This window comes from Bubalus kerabau, chromosome 1 (assembly GCF_029407905.1).
Source record: "Bubalus kerabau isolate K-KA32 ecotype Philippines breed swamp buffalo chromosome 1, PCC_UOA_SB_1v2, whole genome shotgun sequence".
Classification (NCBI taxonomy): Eukaryota; Metazoa; Chordata; class Mammalia; order Artiodactyla; family Bovidae; genus Bubalus; species Bubalus kerabau.
In genome coordinates, this window is record NC_073624.1 from 27,617,653 (window position 1) to 27,639,593 (window position 21,941).

The 21,941-nt window shown below is 35.9% G+C and overlaps 1 protein-coding gene across 4 annotated transcripts in view; it reads right to left on the reverse strand.

Moving 5' to 3' along the window:
- Positions 1 to 21,941, reverse strand: part of EPS8 (EGFR pathway substrate 8, signaling adaptor) — a 197,829-nt gene that overhangs the window by 43,223 nt on the left and 132,665 nt on the right. For 3 of the 4 annotated variants that reach the window (XM_055571097.1, XM_055571107.1, XM_055571088.1), the window contains exons 4-13: positions 18,056 to 18,106; positions 16,532 to 16,599; positions 15,322 to 15,483; positions 13,402 to 13,551; positions 10,039 to 10,121; positions 9,335 to 9,471; positions 5,769 to 5,842; positions 4,295 to 4,421; positions 2,260 to 2,348; positions 1,815 to 1,889 (exon numbers count right to left, since the gene is read on the reverse strand). In XM_055571097.1, coding sequence (XP_055427072.1) covers positions 1,815 to 1,889; positions 2,260 to 2,348; positions 4,295 to 4,421; positions 5,769 to 5,842; positions 9,335 to 9,471; positions 10,039 to 10,121; positions 13,402 to 13,551; positions 15,322 to 15,483; positions 16,532 to 16,599; positions 18,056 to 18,106 — 1,016 coding nt within the window. The remainder of the gene's footprint in view (positions 1 to 1,814; positions 1,890 to 2,259; positions 2,349 to 4,294; positions 4,422 to 5,768; positions 5,843 to 9,334; positions 9,472 to 10,038; positions 10,122 to 13,401; positions 13,552 to 15,321; positions 15,484 to 16,531; positions 16,600 to 18,055; positions 18,107 to 21,941) is intronic. The other variant, XM_055571080.1, reaches the window with a different exon arrangement.

Sequence of the window (21,941 nt, forward strand, 5' to 3'; positions counted from 1 at the left end):
ATGCAGCTCAGGAGATGGAGGAACATCTCACTGAAAGAAATCTCTGGGTAACTTCATAGAGCAAAGCTATCTGTCAGCATTGGACTCCTCATGCCTAGCCTGTTTTGAGAGAAATAGAACTTTCTATATTGTTCAAGCCATTTACGTTGTATACTCAGTTCAGTTCAGCCGCTCAGTTGTGTCCGAATCTTGTGACCCCATGAATCACAGGACGCCAGGCCTCCCTGTCCATCACCAACTCCCAGAGTTCACTCAAACTCACGTCCATCGAGTCAGTGATGCCATCCAGCCATCTCATCCTCTGTCATCCCCTTCTCCTCCTGCCCCCAATCCCTCCCAGCATCAGAGTCTTTTCCAATGAGTCAACTCTTCGCATGAGGTGACCAAAGTACTGGAGTTTCAGCTTCAGCATCATTCCTTCCAAAGAACACCCAGGGCTGATCTCCTTCAGAATGGACTGGTTGGATCTCCTTGCAGTCCAAGGAACTCTCAGGAGTCTTCTCCAATACCACAGTTCAAAAGCATCAATTCTTCAGTGCTCAGCTTTCTTCACAGTCCAACTCTCACATCCATACATGACCACTGGGAAAACCATAGTTTTGACTAGACGGAACTTTGTTGGCAAAGTAATGTCTCTGCTTTTCAATATGCTACCTAGGTTGGTCATAATTTTTCTTCCAAGGAGTAAGCGTCTTTTAATTTCATGGCTGCAGTCACCATCTGCAGTGATTTTGGATACTAGTATATACTAAAACACTGGCATTCAATAAATCTTTCTTTTTTCTCATTTTCTTAGTTCTGTCAAAGACATCAGTTTCCTCAGCTAATAAATTAAGTGTTTGGACTAGGCAATTTCTAAGTTTCTTTTCAGTTCAGTTCAGTCATTCAGTTGTGTCTGACTCTTTGCGAACCCATGAACCGCAGCACGCCAGGCCTCCCTGTCCATCACGAACTCCCAGAGTTTACCCAAACTCATGTCCATTGAGTCAGTGATGCCTTCCAACCATCTCATCCTCTGTTTTACCCTTCTCCTCCTGCCCTCAATCTTTCCCAGCATCAGGGTCTTTTCAAAAGAGTCAACTCTTCACATGAGGTGGCCAAAGTATTGGAGTTTCAGCTTCAACATCAGTCCTTCCAATGAATATTCAGGGCTGATTTCCTTTAGGATGGACTGGTTGGATCTCCTTGCAGTCCAAGGGACTCTCAAGAGTCTTCTCCAACACCACAGTTCAAAAGCATCAATTCTTTGGTGCTCAGACTTCTTTATAGTCCAACTCTCACATCCATACATGACCACTGGAAAAACCATAGCCTTGACTAGACGGTTCTTTGTTGACAAAGTAATGTCTCTGCTTTTTAATATGCTGTCTAAGTTGGTCATAACTTTCCTTCCAAGGAGTAACCGTCTTTTAATTTCATGACTGCAGTCGCCATCTGCAGTGATTTTAGAGCCCCCAAAAATAAAGTCAGCCACTGTTTCCACTGTTTCCCCATCTATTTGCCATGAAGTGATAGGACTGGATGCCATGATCTTAGTTTTCTGAATGTTGATAGGACTGGATGCCATGATCTTAGTTTTCTGAATGTTGAGCTTTAAGCCAACTTTTTCACTCTCCTCTTTCACTTTCATCAAGAGGCTCTTTAGTTCTTCTTTTAAGCTTTCAAATTTCACATCATCAATGTACACAACAGACGCCAAAAGAAATAGTACCCAAGCAAGGCAATGAAGAAAAACTATCAAGATAATCTAGACAGATATGTGGGGTTGAAAAAATGCTAAGAATAATTACTTTCTGAAATTAACAAAATCTTACCATATTTAATGGAGTAAATAAAAAATGAACCAAATCTGCAGCACTAGGATTCTGGATGTGAGATTTCAATTTGGCCTGTAAGATTAAAAAAGCAGGCAAACACATTACTGCAATGTAATCAGGCCAAAGACAGACATTCAAAAAGGTTCAACACAGACTCAAAAGAAGAGGTTTTGCTACTAGTTTCACCTTTGGAATCTCAATTAGCAAGCACTGAATTAGATTAGGAGAATTTCATTTTAAAAATTAGAGTCATCCTTTTTTGATCAAGTGTCTTAGATGTATAAGTTTTGCAATCTGCTATTCTAATTAAAGGCAAATAAAAACACATACAAAAAAATCTACAATAACAGTTTAATCTCTTAATTTGATCAGGTACATCCTGGCTAGACTCTGATCTCTTCCATTTGTTGCTTCAAATAATACATAAATAAATTTCACTTACCAGAAGGTTAAATCCATGTTTAAACTTTTGGAAACAGTCCACAAATGCATCAGGAGGTGGAGGTTTTGCCCGCAGTGTTAAAACACCCTCTAAAGAATTAAATAGGAGAAGCAGGTAGATGAGGGCAAAGTTCCAAGAAAACTTAATCAATGAAAAGAAAACACATTTATGTTTGTAAAGTTTGATGATCACATCAGATATCATGCTACCTAGTCACCTCCCCACTTCTCATAGACTGACTGTAACAAATTAAGATCACCCAACCCTTGAAATGGATTACTGTACCCTTAGGTGCTACCAGATTACTGATCAGGTTCCATAAATTTATACTGTAGCCCTTCTACATGCTCATCACTGTGTTTATCACCATGAAGACTATAAAAATGTGTAAGTTGTGTAAGTTACACATCCTACTCCTAAGGCCCTAAAAATCCATAGACGATATGAATCAGATAAGTAAGAGACGTTTCAACTGAGGCTACAAAGAGACTACAGATGAGGAAATGTACACTTAAGGATGTGTCCTGGGAAAAGCAGTTTTTAGATGGGATTTGCAAAGTTTGTTCCAGGGCAGTCTGGTAAGAAAAACATCATGGTTGAATAAAAGCAGCATTAGCAAAAACATGGAAAAAGGAAATAGTTTCTACGTGAAACAACAAACAGAAAAGCAAAGACACATGAGAATGGAAAAGTAGATCAAGGTGAGACTGTGAATGACCCTGACCACCAGGGTGAGGAGTTTGACTTACATAAACAATAGAACATGAGATTAACAAGCTTTTCAGCAGAAAAAGTGAAGTAACTGCCTTACACCTTTAAGAAGAATGTCCTCACAAAACGGAAGACTAGAGGCTTGAAGGTTGCTTAGAAAGCTGGGTAAAAAATGAGGTACCTTGAAGCAGCTGCTGGATATGAAACTGAAAAGGGAAAAATACTTTATACAAGAGAGGCTGAAAAAATAAAATCAATGTTGGTTATAAACTAAAGAATGGACTCACCAAAAAATCTATGGTTCTGAATTTGGATGACCAATAAGATGGCATACCCTTTGTAAAGAGTACAAGAGCAGCAAGTACATCAGAAAGCAATAATACTGAATTTCAGAATATATGAGGTAAAGTATATCCACATACATACTTCTAGAAGACAGGTCTACTGTTATGTGCTTATGATATAGATAGAGCTAGAGAAAGATGTGGAAATCAGGTGTAATGAAAAGAATATTTATTCTTTTCTTATATATTTCCATCTATACCATTTTGTTACAAAATTATAATTTTATATATCTTGAAAGGGAGGCAAAGGGAAAGGGAAGTCACTCAGTCGTGTCCGACTCTTTGCAACCTCATGGACTGTAGCCTACCAGGACCCTCTGTCCATGGGATTTTCCAGGCAATAGTCCTGGAGTGGATTGCCATTTCCTTCTCCAAGGGATCTTCCCAACCCAGGGATCGAACCTGGGTCTCCCGCGTTGTAGACAGACGCTTTACCGTCTGAGCCACCAGGGAAGTCCAATATATCTTGGGGTCATTTTAAATAACTGAACTGCAGCATATGTAAAAACTGCTTGAAGGTGACCTGACTGTTTGGAGTTTTGTGACAAAAAATTAAAATCCATTGATATTTTTAACTATTTTAATGAGCAGAGTCAATCCTTTAATTTAACAAAATAATGAGGTTCTACATTTATGGTAAAATAAATTTAAATATGAGAAGAATGGTGCTATGACTTTAACAGACATTATCTTTACAATGACTAACAAAAACTATAGACAGATGGCCACTATTGAATGAGTCTCTAAATAATTTAGGCAGAATGACTTAGAGTCTTTCTTTACTGTAGCCAAATTGGGATCAAATGGGCTATTCCCCAGGTTTATCGTACTCTCCGCCTACATCACTGGTTCTCTCAACACCAGAAAAGGGATCTTGGTCTCTGGTCAATGGAGTTCTGTTTAACAACTCTGAAGTGCCAGCTCTGCCTAGCACTGGCATTCTGAATGGTTCTTTAGAAGGTTAAGAAAATCCAACTTACCTCCTGGTCCTTTCTTTTTACCTTTCTTAGCTTTCTTCCTTTTAGAAAGTTCAGAAAATGCTTCAGCTGCTTTTTGGAGTTTTGTGATAAAAAATTCAATGTCATCCAAAATGTGGTTTAAGATTTGCTGAAATTAGAAATTACAGAATAAACTATAAAGCAGAAGAAAACTATTTTTGCCTTAGCTTTACACTGTGAAGGAAAATCAGAAAGTTTAAAAGAAAGAAAAGAAAAAGGAACACTTCCCACATATAAATTTCAAGTTTATCACTAATTCTAAGAAAAAGTATTCAACTAGCATGCCTGTGGCTAAAGTCTAACATTCACATTTTTATTTAGTTTTATTTTATTCTATTTTCAATATCATAAAGAAAACATTCACAATACATATTCAGATTAACTATTTTCAATGACTCTAATTTTCTCATTGTGTTCTTCCCACATAAAGTTGGGGGGCGGGGGTGTTCTAAGAAAATAGTTTGTTAGAATAGCACTAGCATTTCAGTTTTTCTAATAAACTTCCCAATAAAGCAATGACAATATTATTTTTCAGGACTAAGGGTATATAGAATGTTGTGATAACATAACACACACATTGATAATCTGTAATAATAGGCATTAATAGGAATTTCTACAGGGTAAAGCAGAATTAATGATGCACTATGCTTTCACAGATCATGAGATCAACTTCAATTATACTATATATTATATCATATCATATATTAATATATACTGTATATTATACATACTATAGTCTTTCTTGACTTCCTTTTACGTGTGAAACTTGACATTCTTTTAAAGACTAAAAACTGAGATTAAATAAGCTTTTGAGTATTAAATAAACCTTTAAGTGTTAACAAGTAACACTGTAATATAAAAATTAAATTTCAAACTCTAAAGTCCTTTAAGTATTTGTTTCCAAATAAGCTCAGAACATAAGTAGAGTATAAAAAGCAATTATACTGACATTATATTTTATAATTATGTCACAGGGCATTGTCATTTTGCCAGGAAATTACTATAGAGAAATCAAAATCAATATAGCCTTATCTTTTATAAAGTATTAAAATATACGTATCTACCCTTAAGAAGTGTCACATAACTTTTATCTTTCAGGCATTATAAAATATTTTAGAATAAATTCCAGGAAGACAAATTAAAAATATATTTTAATTATAGATTACAAACCACAAGAAAAGAAAAATCCCTCAAATCTTGACAATTCAGCTTAAACTCCTTTGTAAACCAGTTAATATCCTAGTTCTATCACAGCCATAGTCTACTAGCTAAATATTGGCATAAAGGCAAAAATTGTTAAGAAAAAAAAATTATTCAAAGGTCATAGCCACCACTGAAAAGAAAAAATATAGTTTCCACAAAATATCTTTATTTAAATCAACTTAACTTTTCCTGTTAATATTTTTTCTCTAAAAAAAGAAAAAGCCAATGACCTAATGATGACTATTTCACTTACCACATCTCTGTCAATGCGGGCTGCCATCATCTCAGGTGTTTCTTCCTGCTGGTAATAATTTCTCTGTTTCTCAACTAAAGAAAAGAAAATCATACATATTTCAACCTATTGCTTAAGTGATACCAATATAGATAACCAGACATGCAAACTGTCTAGAAAAGAGTGTCACTGGCAAAAGTAAACACTTGCACTGGATACAAAAATCAAAGCTGTGCTCATCACCCCTGGCCTGCACCCTCGCCACTAGCATCTCTGACACGTGTATCCTCACCACCCTCATCTCTGACAGTCATTCCCACCACCACACTTGACAGAGCTGAAGGACCAGCCTTCCATGTGCATGGTATTGATTTACCCTGCTATGTCCCCTCTATTCTCTCTCTTCTAACGTCAGATGCCTGTGGAAACAAGCCCAACAGTGCCCTTTAATTCCTACAGAAGAAAAAATATACACGTTTTTTAATCACCAATTTCTTAAAAGGGGCCAACTAAGTTCTAAGTTTTAAAGCTCCTCATTCTCATACTTTCTAACACTGTGATAATAGTAAAGCTTTGGGTCTTCTGATATAAAGAGCTTCTAATATTCCACTTGTAATTAAGCTTAAAGCCCACAATATCGGGCTTATTCTCATTTGAAGCTATATGCTTTAAAAGCAAAAATACCTACAAGAATTTGCAAATTGAAGAACAAAAGTCACGAGATACTATGTTAGCTCAGCTGACTGGGGCATGATAATCAGTATCATTATCTGAACTCCTTCCAGCTACAAGACTGTTAACACTGTCAATTAACACAGATACTCATTCCAAGATTTCTCAGTAGATGAAGTGAAAGAAAAAGGGATGGATGAAACAGGAGAACTGCATCATTACTAAATGGAAACACAACTCATGATGGATCCTCATGGCTCATCATGTTCAATACAGAGAAGTGCAAAAAATACTGCAAACTGCTATGCCTCCTCTATGCCTAAGTTACCCTTAAATGGAATATTCACCAAAAAAAAGGAAAAAAAAAATCACTGAGTCTTACGAAACTTAATCAGTACAATTTCCATATATGAAATCTAGCCAGTTAGCTGCTGTTTTTACATGTGGTTGGCTGCTATCTTGCTTATAGGTATACTGGGCAACAGTTAAGTTGAAGCTGAAATATAGGTATTAGGAACTCCCAAAATACCATTTGGAGGACACAGTGAAAGATATGCAGTACTTCTCAGAGTTTTTCATCGTCTGAGGCACTGCTAGGAACACACTGCAGTTGCCACTATTCTACAGAGATCTCTTGTGGAGTCAGGGCAGAGCTATGGCTGCATGCGTGCCTGCATGCTCAGTTCTGTCTGACTCTTTGGGGCCTGTGGACTGTAGCCTGCCAGGCTCCTCTATGCATGTGATTCTCCAGGCAAGAATACTGGTGTGGGTTGCCGTTTGCTCCTCCAGGGGATCTTTCAGACCCAGGTATCAAACCCAGGTCTCCTGCACTGGCAAGCAGATTCTTTACCACTGCACCACCTGGGAAGCCCCAAGAGCTATGTCAAGGATCCAAAGAAGAAGTCATCCAACCTAAGTCAGCTGGAGCCTTCAGGCGAGCAGAGAGATACTCTTCTTAGAGGGCTTTCAACTACAAAGTGGCCTGGATCCAGGCAGAACTTCATATGGTAAGCAGTGTGTTCTGTTTGACCTAGTAGTAAACTAGAAGTTCTGAAAAGCTTATATAACTGTAACTTAATAGATGAGACTGTACAGAGTATTTTAGACAACATCTAATGAGGGACTTCACTGGTGACTCAGACTGTAGAGTCTGCCTGCAATGCAGGAGACTGGGATTCGATCCCTGGGTTAGGAAGATCCCCCGGAGAAGGGAATGGCAACCCACTCCAGTATTCTTGCCTGGAGAATCCCATAGATAGAGGAGCCTGGTGGGCTACAGTCCATGGGGTTCACAGAGTCGGACATGACTGAGTAACTAACACACACAATGAGGGCTCAGAAATCCCTGGGAATAGATTTTTCTTGTTGTAAATTATAGGTTTGATGGATGTTCTTATAGGTTTATTCAGAATGTCTAAAAAACTTAAGGTATCTTATCCTTCCTCAACTTCAAGGAAGACCATTTTGACCTCTCTCAAAATAAAATCCACATCTCCTCTACCAAAAGAGTAATAATAGCAAAAGTACTCTAAGTACACAAGAAGTAGAAAACACTATAAAATTCCACTCAGCATTTTAAATACAAAGTGGAAATGTATATAAAGTGTTATAAAGTTACAGTAACTAATAATTATGCTACTTTATTTTTGAAAAATGGATGCTTCAAAGATTTCTTTCTTTCATCTGTTTGGTAGCTGGGCTTATATGTAAACTGAAAATAGCTTTAAGGACACAAGAATTTATGTAAAGTTTAAAAATAAAATAAAATTAAAAAAAAATAAAATGGAAAGTGATTGATAAAAATGAACTCAATTTGGCAAAAATGACTACCTACTATACTGTTCCAGGTACTATCATATACATTATTCCCTTTCAGATTCACAGAAACATATGAGTTTAACTCATTTCCATTCTGCAAGTGAGGCATAACTTTTAAGGTCACACAGGTATATCCCGGGCTTACCCCAGAGCCTAAATTTTGGTTCACCAGACTCAAAGGACAGTCTAGTATCACTCATTTTGTCAATTAAGTTTTGTAGTTTAACTACACTGCTAGATATTCTCATGAATGATGCTTTACTAGGTAAAGAGTAAGTGATTTAAGTAGTCACACTGAACTAGGAGGTAAAAGAATTGACGCTATGGTCTCCATCAAATTCAGACTCACCAGATCACAATTTATTTACCCTTTAAATCAAGAGACTGGACCAAACACATGTTAAGGCATTTTCCAGTTATACAAATTTCAAACATAGTGAAACATTCTGACATATATTACAGTATGTTCTTTGGTACAGTTACTTGTTTTAAAGAATATCAAAGCAAAATGACAGTACAGACATGGGACCCATTAGGTAAATTTACATGATGGTGAATGCAATTTAGCCCTTTTCCACCTCCCTATCTCCTGTCCTGACATCCTGCCCTTGTAAACATGAACAGTTTGTCCAAGAGAAGACAGTGGTAAGATAACAGTAGTGGAAAGAACTTTGAAGTATTATCATTAAAAAATATTGATCTAAATTATATAAAATATTAAAATAATTTATATATTAAAATATTATATTAAATATATTATATAAGTGTAATATATTATATTTAAATATATTTTATAATATTAAGTATATTAAAATATTCTATTATCATTCTTTTAATTGTTAGTTGAGTCAAACTCCCTCTTTGAGTGCTTTAAAAAGAAAAGACTCTAACACTAGATTTATTAAAAGATTGGTCTTAACTCTTAAGAGACAATAATCTTATAAAGCCCAAGGTTTAACTTTTCTTTACATAAGATCTATTTTTACAAAACTAACCTCAAGTTTCAGCTTAGAAATCAGCATCAGAGGCTGAAAGCAAGAACTGGGTCACAATTCAAAGTAAATGTTCAATAAGTACCAGTTCCTGGAAGTACTCACAGTCTGCTTGGTCAGCTGCCAATGCGGACCAGGCTGCCACTCGACTCCTAACGTCCACCTGGGTCACAGTGCCAGGGGGCACGGGGGCAGGAGCCTTGGGTGGAGGTGGTATACCAGGGTCTGCTTTGGAAATCATCCTGAAAACAGATGAAAACAAACTGAATTTTTACCATCTCTATTTCTATAACACATCAGTTCTCTCAGTTTTATGTATTAGTTCTTTAACCTCTAGAAGTATGCCTTGGGGTAGAAAAACAAGGATTTCTTAACCATTCCATATTATGTATATTTATAAATGTATATGAAAAGTATAGAACATTTTCAGTTCAGCTGAAAACCAGGTTTAATGTATTTTTCTGGGTCTCCTATGATTAGCAAAGGGTGTTAACAAAACTAGAGTCCTAATATCTGTTTATATTCCCTTAGGCTATCTTCCCTTAAAATGCCACTCTTTTGTTCATGAGTCTCTAGGATAACAGAAGTGGGAGAAGCCACACCAGAGAAATCCCAGAATTATGGGGAGAAAAGCCATGCACACACACATACACACCAACAACCCTGGGAAAGCAAATGAGCTGAGATTACAGACTGTAATCTGTAAAACATGATAATATACCTTTGATGAAAATATTTTAATTTTTAAAGAAAAAAAATGACTCAAATAAAAACCAATTCTAGCCCTTAATTTCTTTTAATGCTTTTACCTCAAGACATCAAGCCGCCTCTTCTGCTTCCCTCCTTTGCTGTCACTGATCGCACTCTCAACATCTTCACTAATTAGGTTTGCCTGCAACGAAAGACAAGTTACCTAGGAGGTTATGGATTTCTTTATCTTGGTATGTAGGTTAAAACAAAAAGAGGGATTATGTGCGCTGTCCAAATCAATAAATGTCCTGATGCAAAAGAAAAGTGACTTTTTAAAAAAAATCTGCTTTTGAAACATGACACTTGTAGTTTTTTTCAGTGAACTTTGTAACGAAAGGATTCGAAAATGGAAGGAATTTTTAAAGACTATTTCATCCAGACTCCTTTAATTAAAAAAAAAAAAAAGCTATACTTGTATAAAAGCAAAGAGAAAAAGGATTTGCATATGTTGAAAGTATAATCACATGCTGAAAATGTAACTGGGTTAATACCTCTGCCTGGGAAGAGGTGGAGGAATCGGAAGTACCAGCATATGCAGCAGCATCCCTCCCCTCCCCCATCCTCACTGTCCACTGGGCACCCATTAACCGTGGACATACATAACTCAGTTCCAGCAGAGCCACTCCCTCAGTTTAAGACAGCCCCAAGTCATCACTAGGTGAACCCCAACACCTGGCTGTAACCCTTGTGATAACCCTTTTATTCTGTCACTTCAGGTTAATAAAATTTAGCTTTCTCCAAAGGAATGATGTTTCTGATACTCTTCCAACAAGAGCATTTGAATGTCTGATGTGGTTTTCTTGGGAACCAATGTGAGATTAGCAGCTAAGAAGTTTGTTTGGTTCTGAGGTTTATTTATGGGGCCTCCCTGGTGGCTCAGAGGGTAAAGCGTCTGCCAACAATGCGGGAAACCTGGGTTCAATCCCTAGGTCGGGAAGATCCCCTGGAAAAGGCAATGGCAACCCACTCCAATACTCGCAAAGAGTCGGACATGACTGAGCGACTTCACCTATAGCCAGTGATTATTACTGTATATCACATTCTTGCTGGGATATATTCATCTCCTATTTTATGTCTGCTTGTTCTCTGTAATTATGTATGTTTTCCCCAAATACACACACACACACACATTGTTATTTAGTTGCTAAGTCGTGTGTGACTCTTTACAACCTCACAGACTGCAGGCTGCCAGGCTCCTCTGTCCATGGCATTTCCCAGGCAAGAATACTGGAGTGGCTTGCCATTTCCTTCTCCAGCGGATCTTCCTGACTCAGGGATCAAACCTGCATCTCCTGTATTGGCAGGAGGATTCTTTTACCGTGGGGCCACCAGGAATGCTCCCATATACACACATACATACATAGTTACATATTATATTCTTTACCATAGGCACAGGTATCATAAAATTTTAGCAGTGAGGCGACACTTAAAGATCATATAATCTTTTCTTATTTTATAATTAGTAGAACTGAGGAATACTCATATGATTTGGCCTAGGTCACACAACTATTAAACGAGATTGCTAACATGTCCTAGTCCAGCTTCACTTGGGTAAGAACATTCTAGTTTCAGGAAGAATGTTTAGGAGTCCTGAATTTCCTATGGGTAGGGTGTGGAGTTGGCTATCATATTTCCAAGAAAACATTTATACTGAGGTGGGCAGGAGCATTGTATAAAGTTCCATGATAAAGAAAGGTTAAAACCCAAAAGGGAAGTTGCAAGAAACTACATATATCATTGCATTTATATTTCTAATGGGGCAAGGGAAAAAATCCATCCCAAATGTGGAATATGGCACCAGTGAGTACATGCATAGAGCTGTGTGGTGGTACTTGAGCTTTTAAGCAGGACAAAACAGCATTCTGTAAATCTGTTTTGGACCCATCAATATCATCATGCCCCAACAAATAAAGCAAGCCCTTTATCCTAAAAACTGGAATCCAGAAACTTCACTCAGTCCAATAATAGTTTCCAGGGAGAGATTTTCGAGCACTGAGACATATAGCAGATTTAAGATGTCTTTAAGCATAGCTCTCTGTGTTTAAAATGTTTGAATTAAATTTCACTGTTTTCAGAGTAAAATATCCATCTTAATCCTTACTGATGTAACAAATCTAACCTTGCAAAAAAAATTCTAATGCGTTTTATGACTTTACAAAGGCAACATATGAGAAGTCGAATGAACATACAAATTATCTATTGTCACAATTCTTTCCAAGTAAGAAAGTCATTTATTTAAATAAATTTTTTAGAAAGTCATTTATGACATAAATTAAAATAAAAAGAAAATTATAAAATATACTATTTATAGTCAATCTTAATTTACCTATCATATTTTAATGTCAAAGAATTACAGAAATGATCAAATGACACTTTATGCTAATCTCCCAACATTTCTTTATAAGAAAAAGAATGCCTGTATATATTACATACAATCAAGTGGTAAATCACTGTTCTTGGCAAAGCAAGAATCAACTCAGTTAAAAACGATTTCCCTTTTAGAGAAATCAACTCATGAAATAAAGATTCAAGGTTGCAGATAAATTCTAATGTCCAATAAAGCATCACAAATTACAATCATTTGAAAATTACAGTGTATTTTGAAATATAAATCTTCAGGATATGGCGTATTATTACCAGTATAGTAACTATGCTCAACTCTTTTCACATTATGACTTGGGGATTACATAACTTGAGCAATTATTCAAGTTACATAATTGAACAGTAACCCTTAAATCAGTACCATGGAAAATGTCCAAATGTTTCATTGCAATAACCCATGCTATGTGATTGGTGCCAGCATAAAACAGAATAAAACAGATGACATGGTTATTGTCTGTGAAGCATGATTTTTGAAGAATCAATCTTTAATTATAAGTCCAAGTCCCTCAGTGAAGAATTTAATGTATTATCTGCACATTTTTTAAATAAACAGAATGCATCTTATTTTTTAAATAACACTCAATCTTCTCTTTATTTACTTAGCCTAAACATCCTAGGGAAGATACTGAGGTGTTTTCCTTACAAAACTGTAAGAAACTAAAAATCTAGTACCTAGTAGCCATATGATTCAGAGAAGGCAATGGCACCCCACTCCAGTACTCATGCCTGGAAAATCCCATGGACGGAGGGGCCTGGTGGGCTGCTGTCCATGGGGTCGCTAGGAGTCGGACACGACTGAGCGACTTCACTTTATTTTTTTCACTTTCATGCATTGGAGAAGGCAATGGCAACCCACTCCAGTGTTCTTGCCTGGAGAATCCCAGGGACAGGGGAGCCTGGTGGGCTGCCATCTATGGGGTCACACAGAGTCGGACATGACTGAAGCAATTTAGCAGCAGCAGCAGCAGCCATATGATTGAAGGAGGTAATCAAAGCTAGAACATCTGCTTAAAGGGAGAGAAAATTCACCAGTCTTTTACCTTAATCTCATCACACTGGAAAAGATGAAGGTCTGGCTTGCTCTGGGTTGGCTCTTTGCACACCAGGGCAAGAATCGAATCATAGCTACAGGAGTGCATCACAGCTTGACAATGCTGAATGGTGTTCAAAGGAAAATTCTCCAATTCATTCTAAAAAGCAAAAATACAACTTGCCTTACTTTTCATTGGATATATAAAATCTGCTCCACAAAGAGCTCTAGGCATCATACCAATAATTTTTAAAAGTATGCAAACCACATTGACAATGAACAGTAGTAAACACAGAAAATACGGGAGGATGAGTAGGTACAAGGAGACAGAAAAGACACCATCCTGGGCTAGAGGAGGAGTGAGAGAAAGAGCAGAAAAGATGGAACTATTTAATAAAGGGATGTGGTTCTGTTCTTAATAAACAGAAGAAAACCTGAAATTATCAGTACTGATTGCCTAAGATTATGGGAAAGAGAGGATGCCCTTAAGAGAAAAATAGGTAAACTGAGGCCTCTTTCCAAAGTTATTATCCATCTTACCTGGTATTCTTTTCCCTGTGGCTCTATAATATCAAGGTTTTGCTATGTTTTGTTTTTACTTGAATATTATAGTCAAACTCTTAGTTTTTATCTTTAGTAATCACAAATGTTAAGCTAACAATAATACATCATTTGTACACTTTTTATTTCCGTGAATCTCTGAGATGGAAAAATTTACTATGTAAGTTTTTCCAGCCAAAAATGTCAAACATCAGGGTTAGAAGAATCTTGCTAAAAAATACATTCTTTGAAATGATTAAGCTATTTGGTCATATGAAATTGAATAGTTTCTAACCAATAAAAAGGCATGCCAATAAGACCCTGATAGATCAAATAATTACTTCTGAAACAAATTAACTTTCTGTTCATAATAATAACGAATTCTTTGTTAATGAGATACATTTAAGGTGGTTATCCTAACATGAATGGCCTTACACAAATAGCAAGCAGTGTCATGATGTAATTGATGGGAGAAATGGTGGCTTTTTATAAGTAAACAAAATCCAATATCCCTGATAACTGGAACATAAAAAAACCCAATAACTTTTATTACAGACAGCACATATACACAGACATCATACCATAAATTGATTCTAAGCCCTCATTCCTTGGGACCCAGAAAGGTGAAACAAAAAATGCACATTCCATTAAAACAAAATGTAATTTCTAGGCCACACCAGGGAGATAACAATTTTCTTTCAAAATAAATTAAATAATATCCCTTCTCTATAACTACTTGAAACTAGGAGGATTAGAGAAGCTCCCGGGTGTTATTCTCTCACAGAATGCAATGGATGAGATGAAAGAAAGGGCAGATTTTACACCCTACTCCTATCAGAATACCTTAACATGATTACAAAAGTTATTTTCTTTATCTTAGCAACTCAAATGCCTACTAGGTGATGGGGCTCAGAAAAGGCCTCTTTTAAGAGCTCCAGCATCTTACCTGACTACCTGCGTGAAAGAAAGCTACCCGGTGTTGACCTGGTGGAAGCTGAGGCACATACACACAAACTCCTTCATCCCAATTCACTCACTGGGGTTCAAACCACAACACTTGGATATGGCTTGGCCTAGCATATAATTAACATATGTCTTTAAGAATAGTGCCCTATAGGGGCTTTAGTTTAGCGCTATGTATTTTTTCCTCACTTCTTCCATCTCATCATATATGGTTAAAGAAACATTGTATCCCCTCTATTTCTAGTTTAAAAAACATGATTTTGCATGCATAAAGTATATGGAGAAGGACATTTTTCCTTCAAATTCACTGACAAGAGTATTTTATAGTGCCAAATATTTACCCATTTTCAAACAATCTGACCTAACATGAACATAAATATTTTTAGACTTTCTTGAAAATAAAATAGTATGTGTTTTTCAAACTTGCCTTTGATTCTAAATCGATCAGGCTCACAGCTTTCTCATCCACCTGAAGAATCATATCTTGAGTCCATACTTTGCCCTTAGCATCGAGCAATTTCAGCTTCCTTATTCCATCATCAACAGTTATCATAGCATCTTTCCGATCCAGAACAAAGGTGGTCAAGTGCTTATGATTGAGAAAAGAAAAAACATAACACACATAGCCTCTTAGTAAACATTTTCCCCCCAAAATTGTAAAGTTAACCTAACTGAAGTCAGCTAGTAGAGGGGAAAGACAAAGATTGGGTTGGTCAAAAAGTTCATTCAGGATTTTCCCACCTCTTATGTGAAAACCCAAATGAACATTTTCACCAACCCAATAAAAGTACTTTAGAACTTCATGGGAACCTTACTGGGATAATAAAATCAAAACAGGTTTTTGATGAATAGAGAAAATGATGCCTTGAATCATAAAATATCTAAATCTGTGTAATACTGAGCCTTGTTGAACTAGACAAACATGAGAAAAACAGACTTTAAACAGCTTAAATAATATGCTCTTTATTTAATCCATTTTATTATATCTTGGTTATTTAGATGTTGAACAACAGAACAACAGTCTACAAACCAGCCTGAAAACTATAGATACTGGTAGTTGAGAGCAGCAACAGCAATTCTAGTTTGCAACAAGTGTCAAACTTTTCACTCCACTGAAACAAAACTTTAAATTTCATTAAGCATGCTTGAGGAAATAGAAACCTAAAAACAGGAGCAATTTAAAAATTATTCCCTAATTCAATATTTTCTACTATAATAAGCAAAGTTCACCCAAATAGATTCCAATTAAGAGCAAGTATGTTAAAAGACAGCAATAGAGGGAAAATTTTTTAAAAAAGAGACCATTGTTTAAACAGAACTTGCAATAACTATAGACAAAACCATCAAGGTTTATTTCAAGAAGAGTCCATAATACAAAATAGAAGTCTTTGTTCTGTTTTTAACCAAAAAAAAGACTGATAATGATAAATGAGTAGTTATTTTAATTTATTCTCCATGAAAACAGATTAACTAGATACTTCTATATTTAACATCTGTTTTTAAAAAATCTAAAAGAAAAATTTCAACCCAATTTACAACATCATAGACATGAAATAAAACATCATTCTGATTTTACTATCAATTTTTATGTCCCTCAAGCTTCATTCTACATTGTAGCAAACATCAAAGTATCTTACTTCAACACGGTATTGGGATATATCTGTCACGCTGCTGACACTGTCCCGTGCATAATTCTTCCTTTGTTCTGGAAAAGAAGTTTAAAAAGTTGTTATTTACCCATGAATAGGCTGAACTTCATATAGCAGTGTCTCATGGCCATCTCTAAAACTAGTCTATCTCATATATAAGTACAGTAGTTGACAAGTCACCATTGTGTAGTTATCTGAAAATACTCATTATTCATATTCAATGAAAAAGTCATGGAAAAGCTTACATGAAATGTAAAAACGATCTGACCAACATAAATGATCATAATCCCAAAAGTTAACAAGATTATTCATGTGTAAGGAAAAAAGTTATTTCATCTAAAGATGTTATTAATCAGGGACGTCCTCTTGACCAGAAAAGAGAAAAATCTGGCTTGTAAATTTCATCTTTTAATGCACTGAGAACAAAAATGGAGCTGCAAATACTGTCACGGATACTATATTATATGAGTTAGACTACATTATTAAAATAATAGACACTGCAAGGCACACGTTTCACCATATCCACACTATGGAGCAGGTTAGAGGAGATTCAAAACATGATTCAATCACACTCAATGCCATTTAACTCTAATATTCACACATCTACAGAACACAAATGTGATACTCAGAACTGTAGGTAAAAGCTGTTAGAAAAAAATAAGAAAGCTAGGTAGAAAGTTACTGCACCAACTAAATAAAAAAGCAAAAAGCAACCTGTTTTTCTTTTGCAAAATGCTGCAAAACCAAAATAAAATATGTGACGCCAATATTTTCTACTTGTTGCTTTCTAATCAAGCAACTTGATCCTTTGTAAATTTGGGGTTGCCTGATTTTTTTTTCCTGTGGTGAAAACACTCTTAAGTGGGAAGCAGAAAAGTTTGGATTATCGCTTTTGTCTCTTGTCACTAAGTAGGAGACTGATTTTGGCAAAACTCTGCATTTCAGCGCCCTTATTGTAAATACGAGGGTTAAATAAGCTCACGTTTCGTGATTCCTACAGCACTAAAATTTATTCTCTCTCTCTCTCTCTGCCTCTGTCTCTACCTCTCACATAAACACACCTTAGCTCTCCTAATAACCATGTTTTTATCCAAACGTAAACCTGTTTGTTTCAGGTAATATAGAAATTTTCTGATTTTGCTACAACAGAAATTGAAAAGTTCTGCTGAACATAAAAGCAAAGTAAGTACAAAAATACTAACTCAGAAAGTTAATACATAGGATTTTTTAAAATGATAACTTTCGGTTTCACAATACCTATGAAAGTTACAACTTTTCATTTACATTTTTCTTTTTTTTATTTTATTTTTAAACTTTACAATATTGTATTGTTTCTGCCATATATTGAAATGAATCCGCCACAGGCATACATTTTTCTTAAAGCTTAGGTGAGAATATAAATGCCTTTTACTATATCACTCTGATATTATTCCAATACATTCTGATTTTGCTTTTGCAGCATGAAAGTTATTTACTAAAAATGGGCACACTATAACATTCACCATCTGCTACCTTTCTTTTTTTGTTTGGACGATGATCTGAAGAAGTATGATCCATCTGGTCCTACCAAAACAATGTCACCAAAAACAAACATCTGATTTCACCTTAAATTTTCTATTCCAGTATGACAAAACATAAACCTTAATTTACACCTTTTTAAGAGTGAACAACCATAATTTTTCTGATTATTAGCCAAGGTTTAATCAATGTGAAATATGAACAAATGGATACTTGATGGTAACTCTTAACCCATGATAACTCTTAAAAAGTCAATATTTCATTCAGGGACACGTCTGAGAAAAACACTTTTAGAAAGAATCAGTATTTCAGAATCACCGGTTCATCATATTCTAACACAATTCTCCATGCCCAACTCAGAACATGAGGGCAGTTCTGTTTCCTTTTGTCTGGCCTCAGGATCATAAAAGAAATGGCAGCAGTTGCCATGGTCTCCCATATCGATATGGCAACCCTGGGATGTTCAAATGCTTAACTGAGTTTTTCAGTTAAGTGAATGGCAAACACAATTGAAGATAAAAACTATTAGATGTTTTGTAATTAAATATTGTCATTACAAAACAATAAAACTTTGTTCCCCCAAATTTCCCTACACATAGTTTCTCAATCCTACAGAAAAATACTTTACAGAAGTAGAAAACCCTGTTTGATAGCATTCATAAACAGTATGATGCTAACTGAAAGATAAGGTACCATTCCTAATATTCTAAATTAAGGATCCACTGGAGGAATTCCTAAGCTCTTTCTCTCCAGTGTTATACAATAAATAATATGTATGTGTTACAAGAAATCACCTTTTAAAAATCCTAAAAATGTGTAAATGCCATAAAGTAGATTTACAAATAAACTAGTAGTTTCAGTGATTTAAGTCAATGAATAAAAGTTACTATGAACATTTTAATAGAAAATTTTGAAATAAAGCTCTTAAAAGGCAATTAGAGTAATATTTATTTTTTAAGAAAACCATATGTACTCTCAAGTACAGCGGTAAATAGTACTTATGCTCCTAAACCTGAAATATCTCACCCACAGCTCTAAAACAGTATGGAAAGCCTCAATAAAGTCACCATGATACTTAAGATAAAGTCTCTATCAAGGTTCATCACTTTCTCTAAGAAATGGTTCTCAACCTCGGCTGCACATTAGAAAAGGAACTTTAAAAAACACTTCACGCCCTCCCCCACCCACACTGCACAGCCCAGGATTCTAATGTAGTTGGTCTAGGATGCAGTCTGAGCATTGGGCTTTGTAAAAGCTCTCCAGGAAATTCTAATTTTTTTCATTCTAATTCCAAGGTTGGAAACTACTATTCCAAAATCAGTACAAAGGCCAACTCAACTACCACCTCCTAAGGTGAAGTTTTTTTCTTTCCAAATTGAGTGTAAGTCATGGTCAAATAGTCTCTCTCTCTGATACAATTAGAGTTAGGAACAAACTCTACTTGATTGTAGTGCCGCTGACGGTGCTTCGCTGTTTTTCGTAACGGCTTTATTCCATGGACCAGAATACACAAACCCAAAGGATGGAATTAGGTGGCTTCAGTTAGCAAAGACGGAAATTCTTTATGCATTATTTTAGTGTTATTGAGCTGATACAGTGCCATGAAAACTGCTATTTTACTTCTGGACCAGGTAGTTAAACTTAGGTTTCAGTGAACTTTGGATGATTCTCATGTATCACTATAGGTTCATCAAATCTAACAGCTGTATTCCTCTGAAGGTGGCTGCTGACAGTGGAGGAGGCTAGGCTGTGGGGGTTTATGGAAAATCTTGGTACTCCTCAAGTTTTCTGTGAACCTAAAACTGACCCCCAAAATGTCTTATTTAAAAAAAAAATAGGTTTCACTTAACTCTTCAATGAGTACAATGACCACTATAACAATACTCAGGTCTCAGCATTTACACCTAATTCTCATTCGCCTATATTGCTGTTTACACATAAGATGGCAAGATTTGAAACAGCTAATATTCAGAAAATTGTTATTTTCTCTTTCTCTGAAAACAAATTATTATTTTCTCTTTTTCTGAAAACAAAGTGCTGCTCAGAAAGTAAGAATTTGGTTATTAAAAAGAAAAAGTGTAACATAAAAGTGAAAGTGAAACTCACTCAGTCGTGTCCGACTCTCTGCGACCCCACGGACTATATACTCCGTGGAATTCTCTAGGCCAGAATACTGGAGTAGGTAGCCTTTCCCTTCTCCAGGGAATCTTCCCAACCTAGGGATCAAACCCAGGTCTCCTGCATTGCAGGTGGATTCTTTACTAGCTGAACCACCAGGGAAGCCAAACATAAAAGTAGCTGCCAAGTACTCCTCTAAGTAAAACAATACGTTATTGTTCATACTACTTTACACTTATAGAAACTTTCAGCCATAGGAAAGGAGAACTCCTTTCCCATTATTTTAGTGTTTAATTTCTGTACAGGAGAGGTGGCTTAGCGGGAATCAGTAAGAAGTAGTGAGTAATAATTACAAGCTCTCATGATGTAGGCAACTATAAGCAAGATTGACAAATCAGTCTTTTTTTAATATAAATTTATTTATTTTAATTAGAGGTTAATTACTTTACAATATTGTATTGGTTTTGGCATACATCAACATGAATCTGCCACAGGTATACACGTGTTCCCCATCCTGAATCCCCCTCCCTCCTCCCTCCCCATACCACCCCTCTGGGTCGTCCCAGTGCATCAAGATCACTTTTAAAAAACAAACAAGGTCATTTTTACAAAACCACATTATTTAAGAATTCATTTTATTGCCTGGTCCAACAAGTTGTTAAAACAGCTCATCCCCCAAGGAGAAAAAAAAAGCTTTAAAACTTTCAGATAACATAGAAAAATTCCTAAATTGTCTTTTTGAGTCTCATGCACTTTGACATACTCTATGAAGCTGGATGTCGACTCTAACATTGCCCAACCTCCTGGTAATATATAGTCAAGAGCCTTTTACTTACAGTTTTTAAAAATGTTTTTTCTTAAACTATGTATTTTTTCCAAGTAAATTACACCTTGTCAACAAGGAGGATGGAAATAAGAGAAGTGGGTTTTAACCCTTTGGTGCCACCTGAATTTATAAGACCTCTCCTAGACTTCAAATGGGACAATTAAAGAGACTAATAATTCCAAACTAAGAACTGAAAGAAAAAGAAAGATAAGAACAAAACAGAAAATATGTGGGTCAATATCTATTAAGAAAAGCAGTATATTTGAGTACATGAGTTGAGCACTGTGTAAAAATACAGCAAAGTTTACAGTCAGTTATACAGAAATGAAGCATACAGAAAACAGATTACTGATGCTCACTTTACCAGTACCTCCATGAAAACAAAAAAGAAAAGCAAGAAAAAAATAAATATACCTTTCCACATGTTAACATAACAACAGTATTCAAACTTCAAGTAAAATGAAACTTGAGAGACTGCCTGTCATATTTATCTTTTACTACATCACCGCCCAACAATATAATAAATGTAGGTCATGACAATAAAGTATTACTAACTGGTAATTCTGTGAAACATATTTTTCTGGTGACAGGAGGACTTTAAACATCTGGTTAGTTATGCCAAGTTGTCACATTCCAAACTTAGCTCATTTAAAGGAAAGTCACTTTTCGAGGAAGTTCAGCTGTTCAGAACACAGCAAAGAACCCACACTTAAATAAAATAAGCCCTCCGAGTGGGAGACAGAGATGTCATAATATCTAATGTTAATATTTGCACATTTTAATGCCTCTATTCCCTACTTACAACCTATGTGTAATACTCACAAGATTTCCTATTAGTTTCTTACCCTACATATATCAAAAGCAAAGCTAGAAGCAGGCATGTTGCCAACAAAGGACAGTTCACCTGACTTTATTAAAACTGCATGGGGCCTAGCC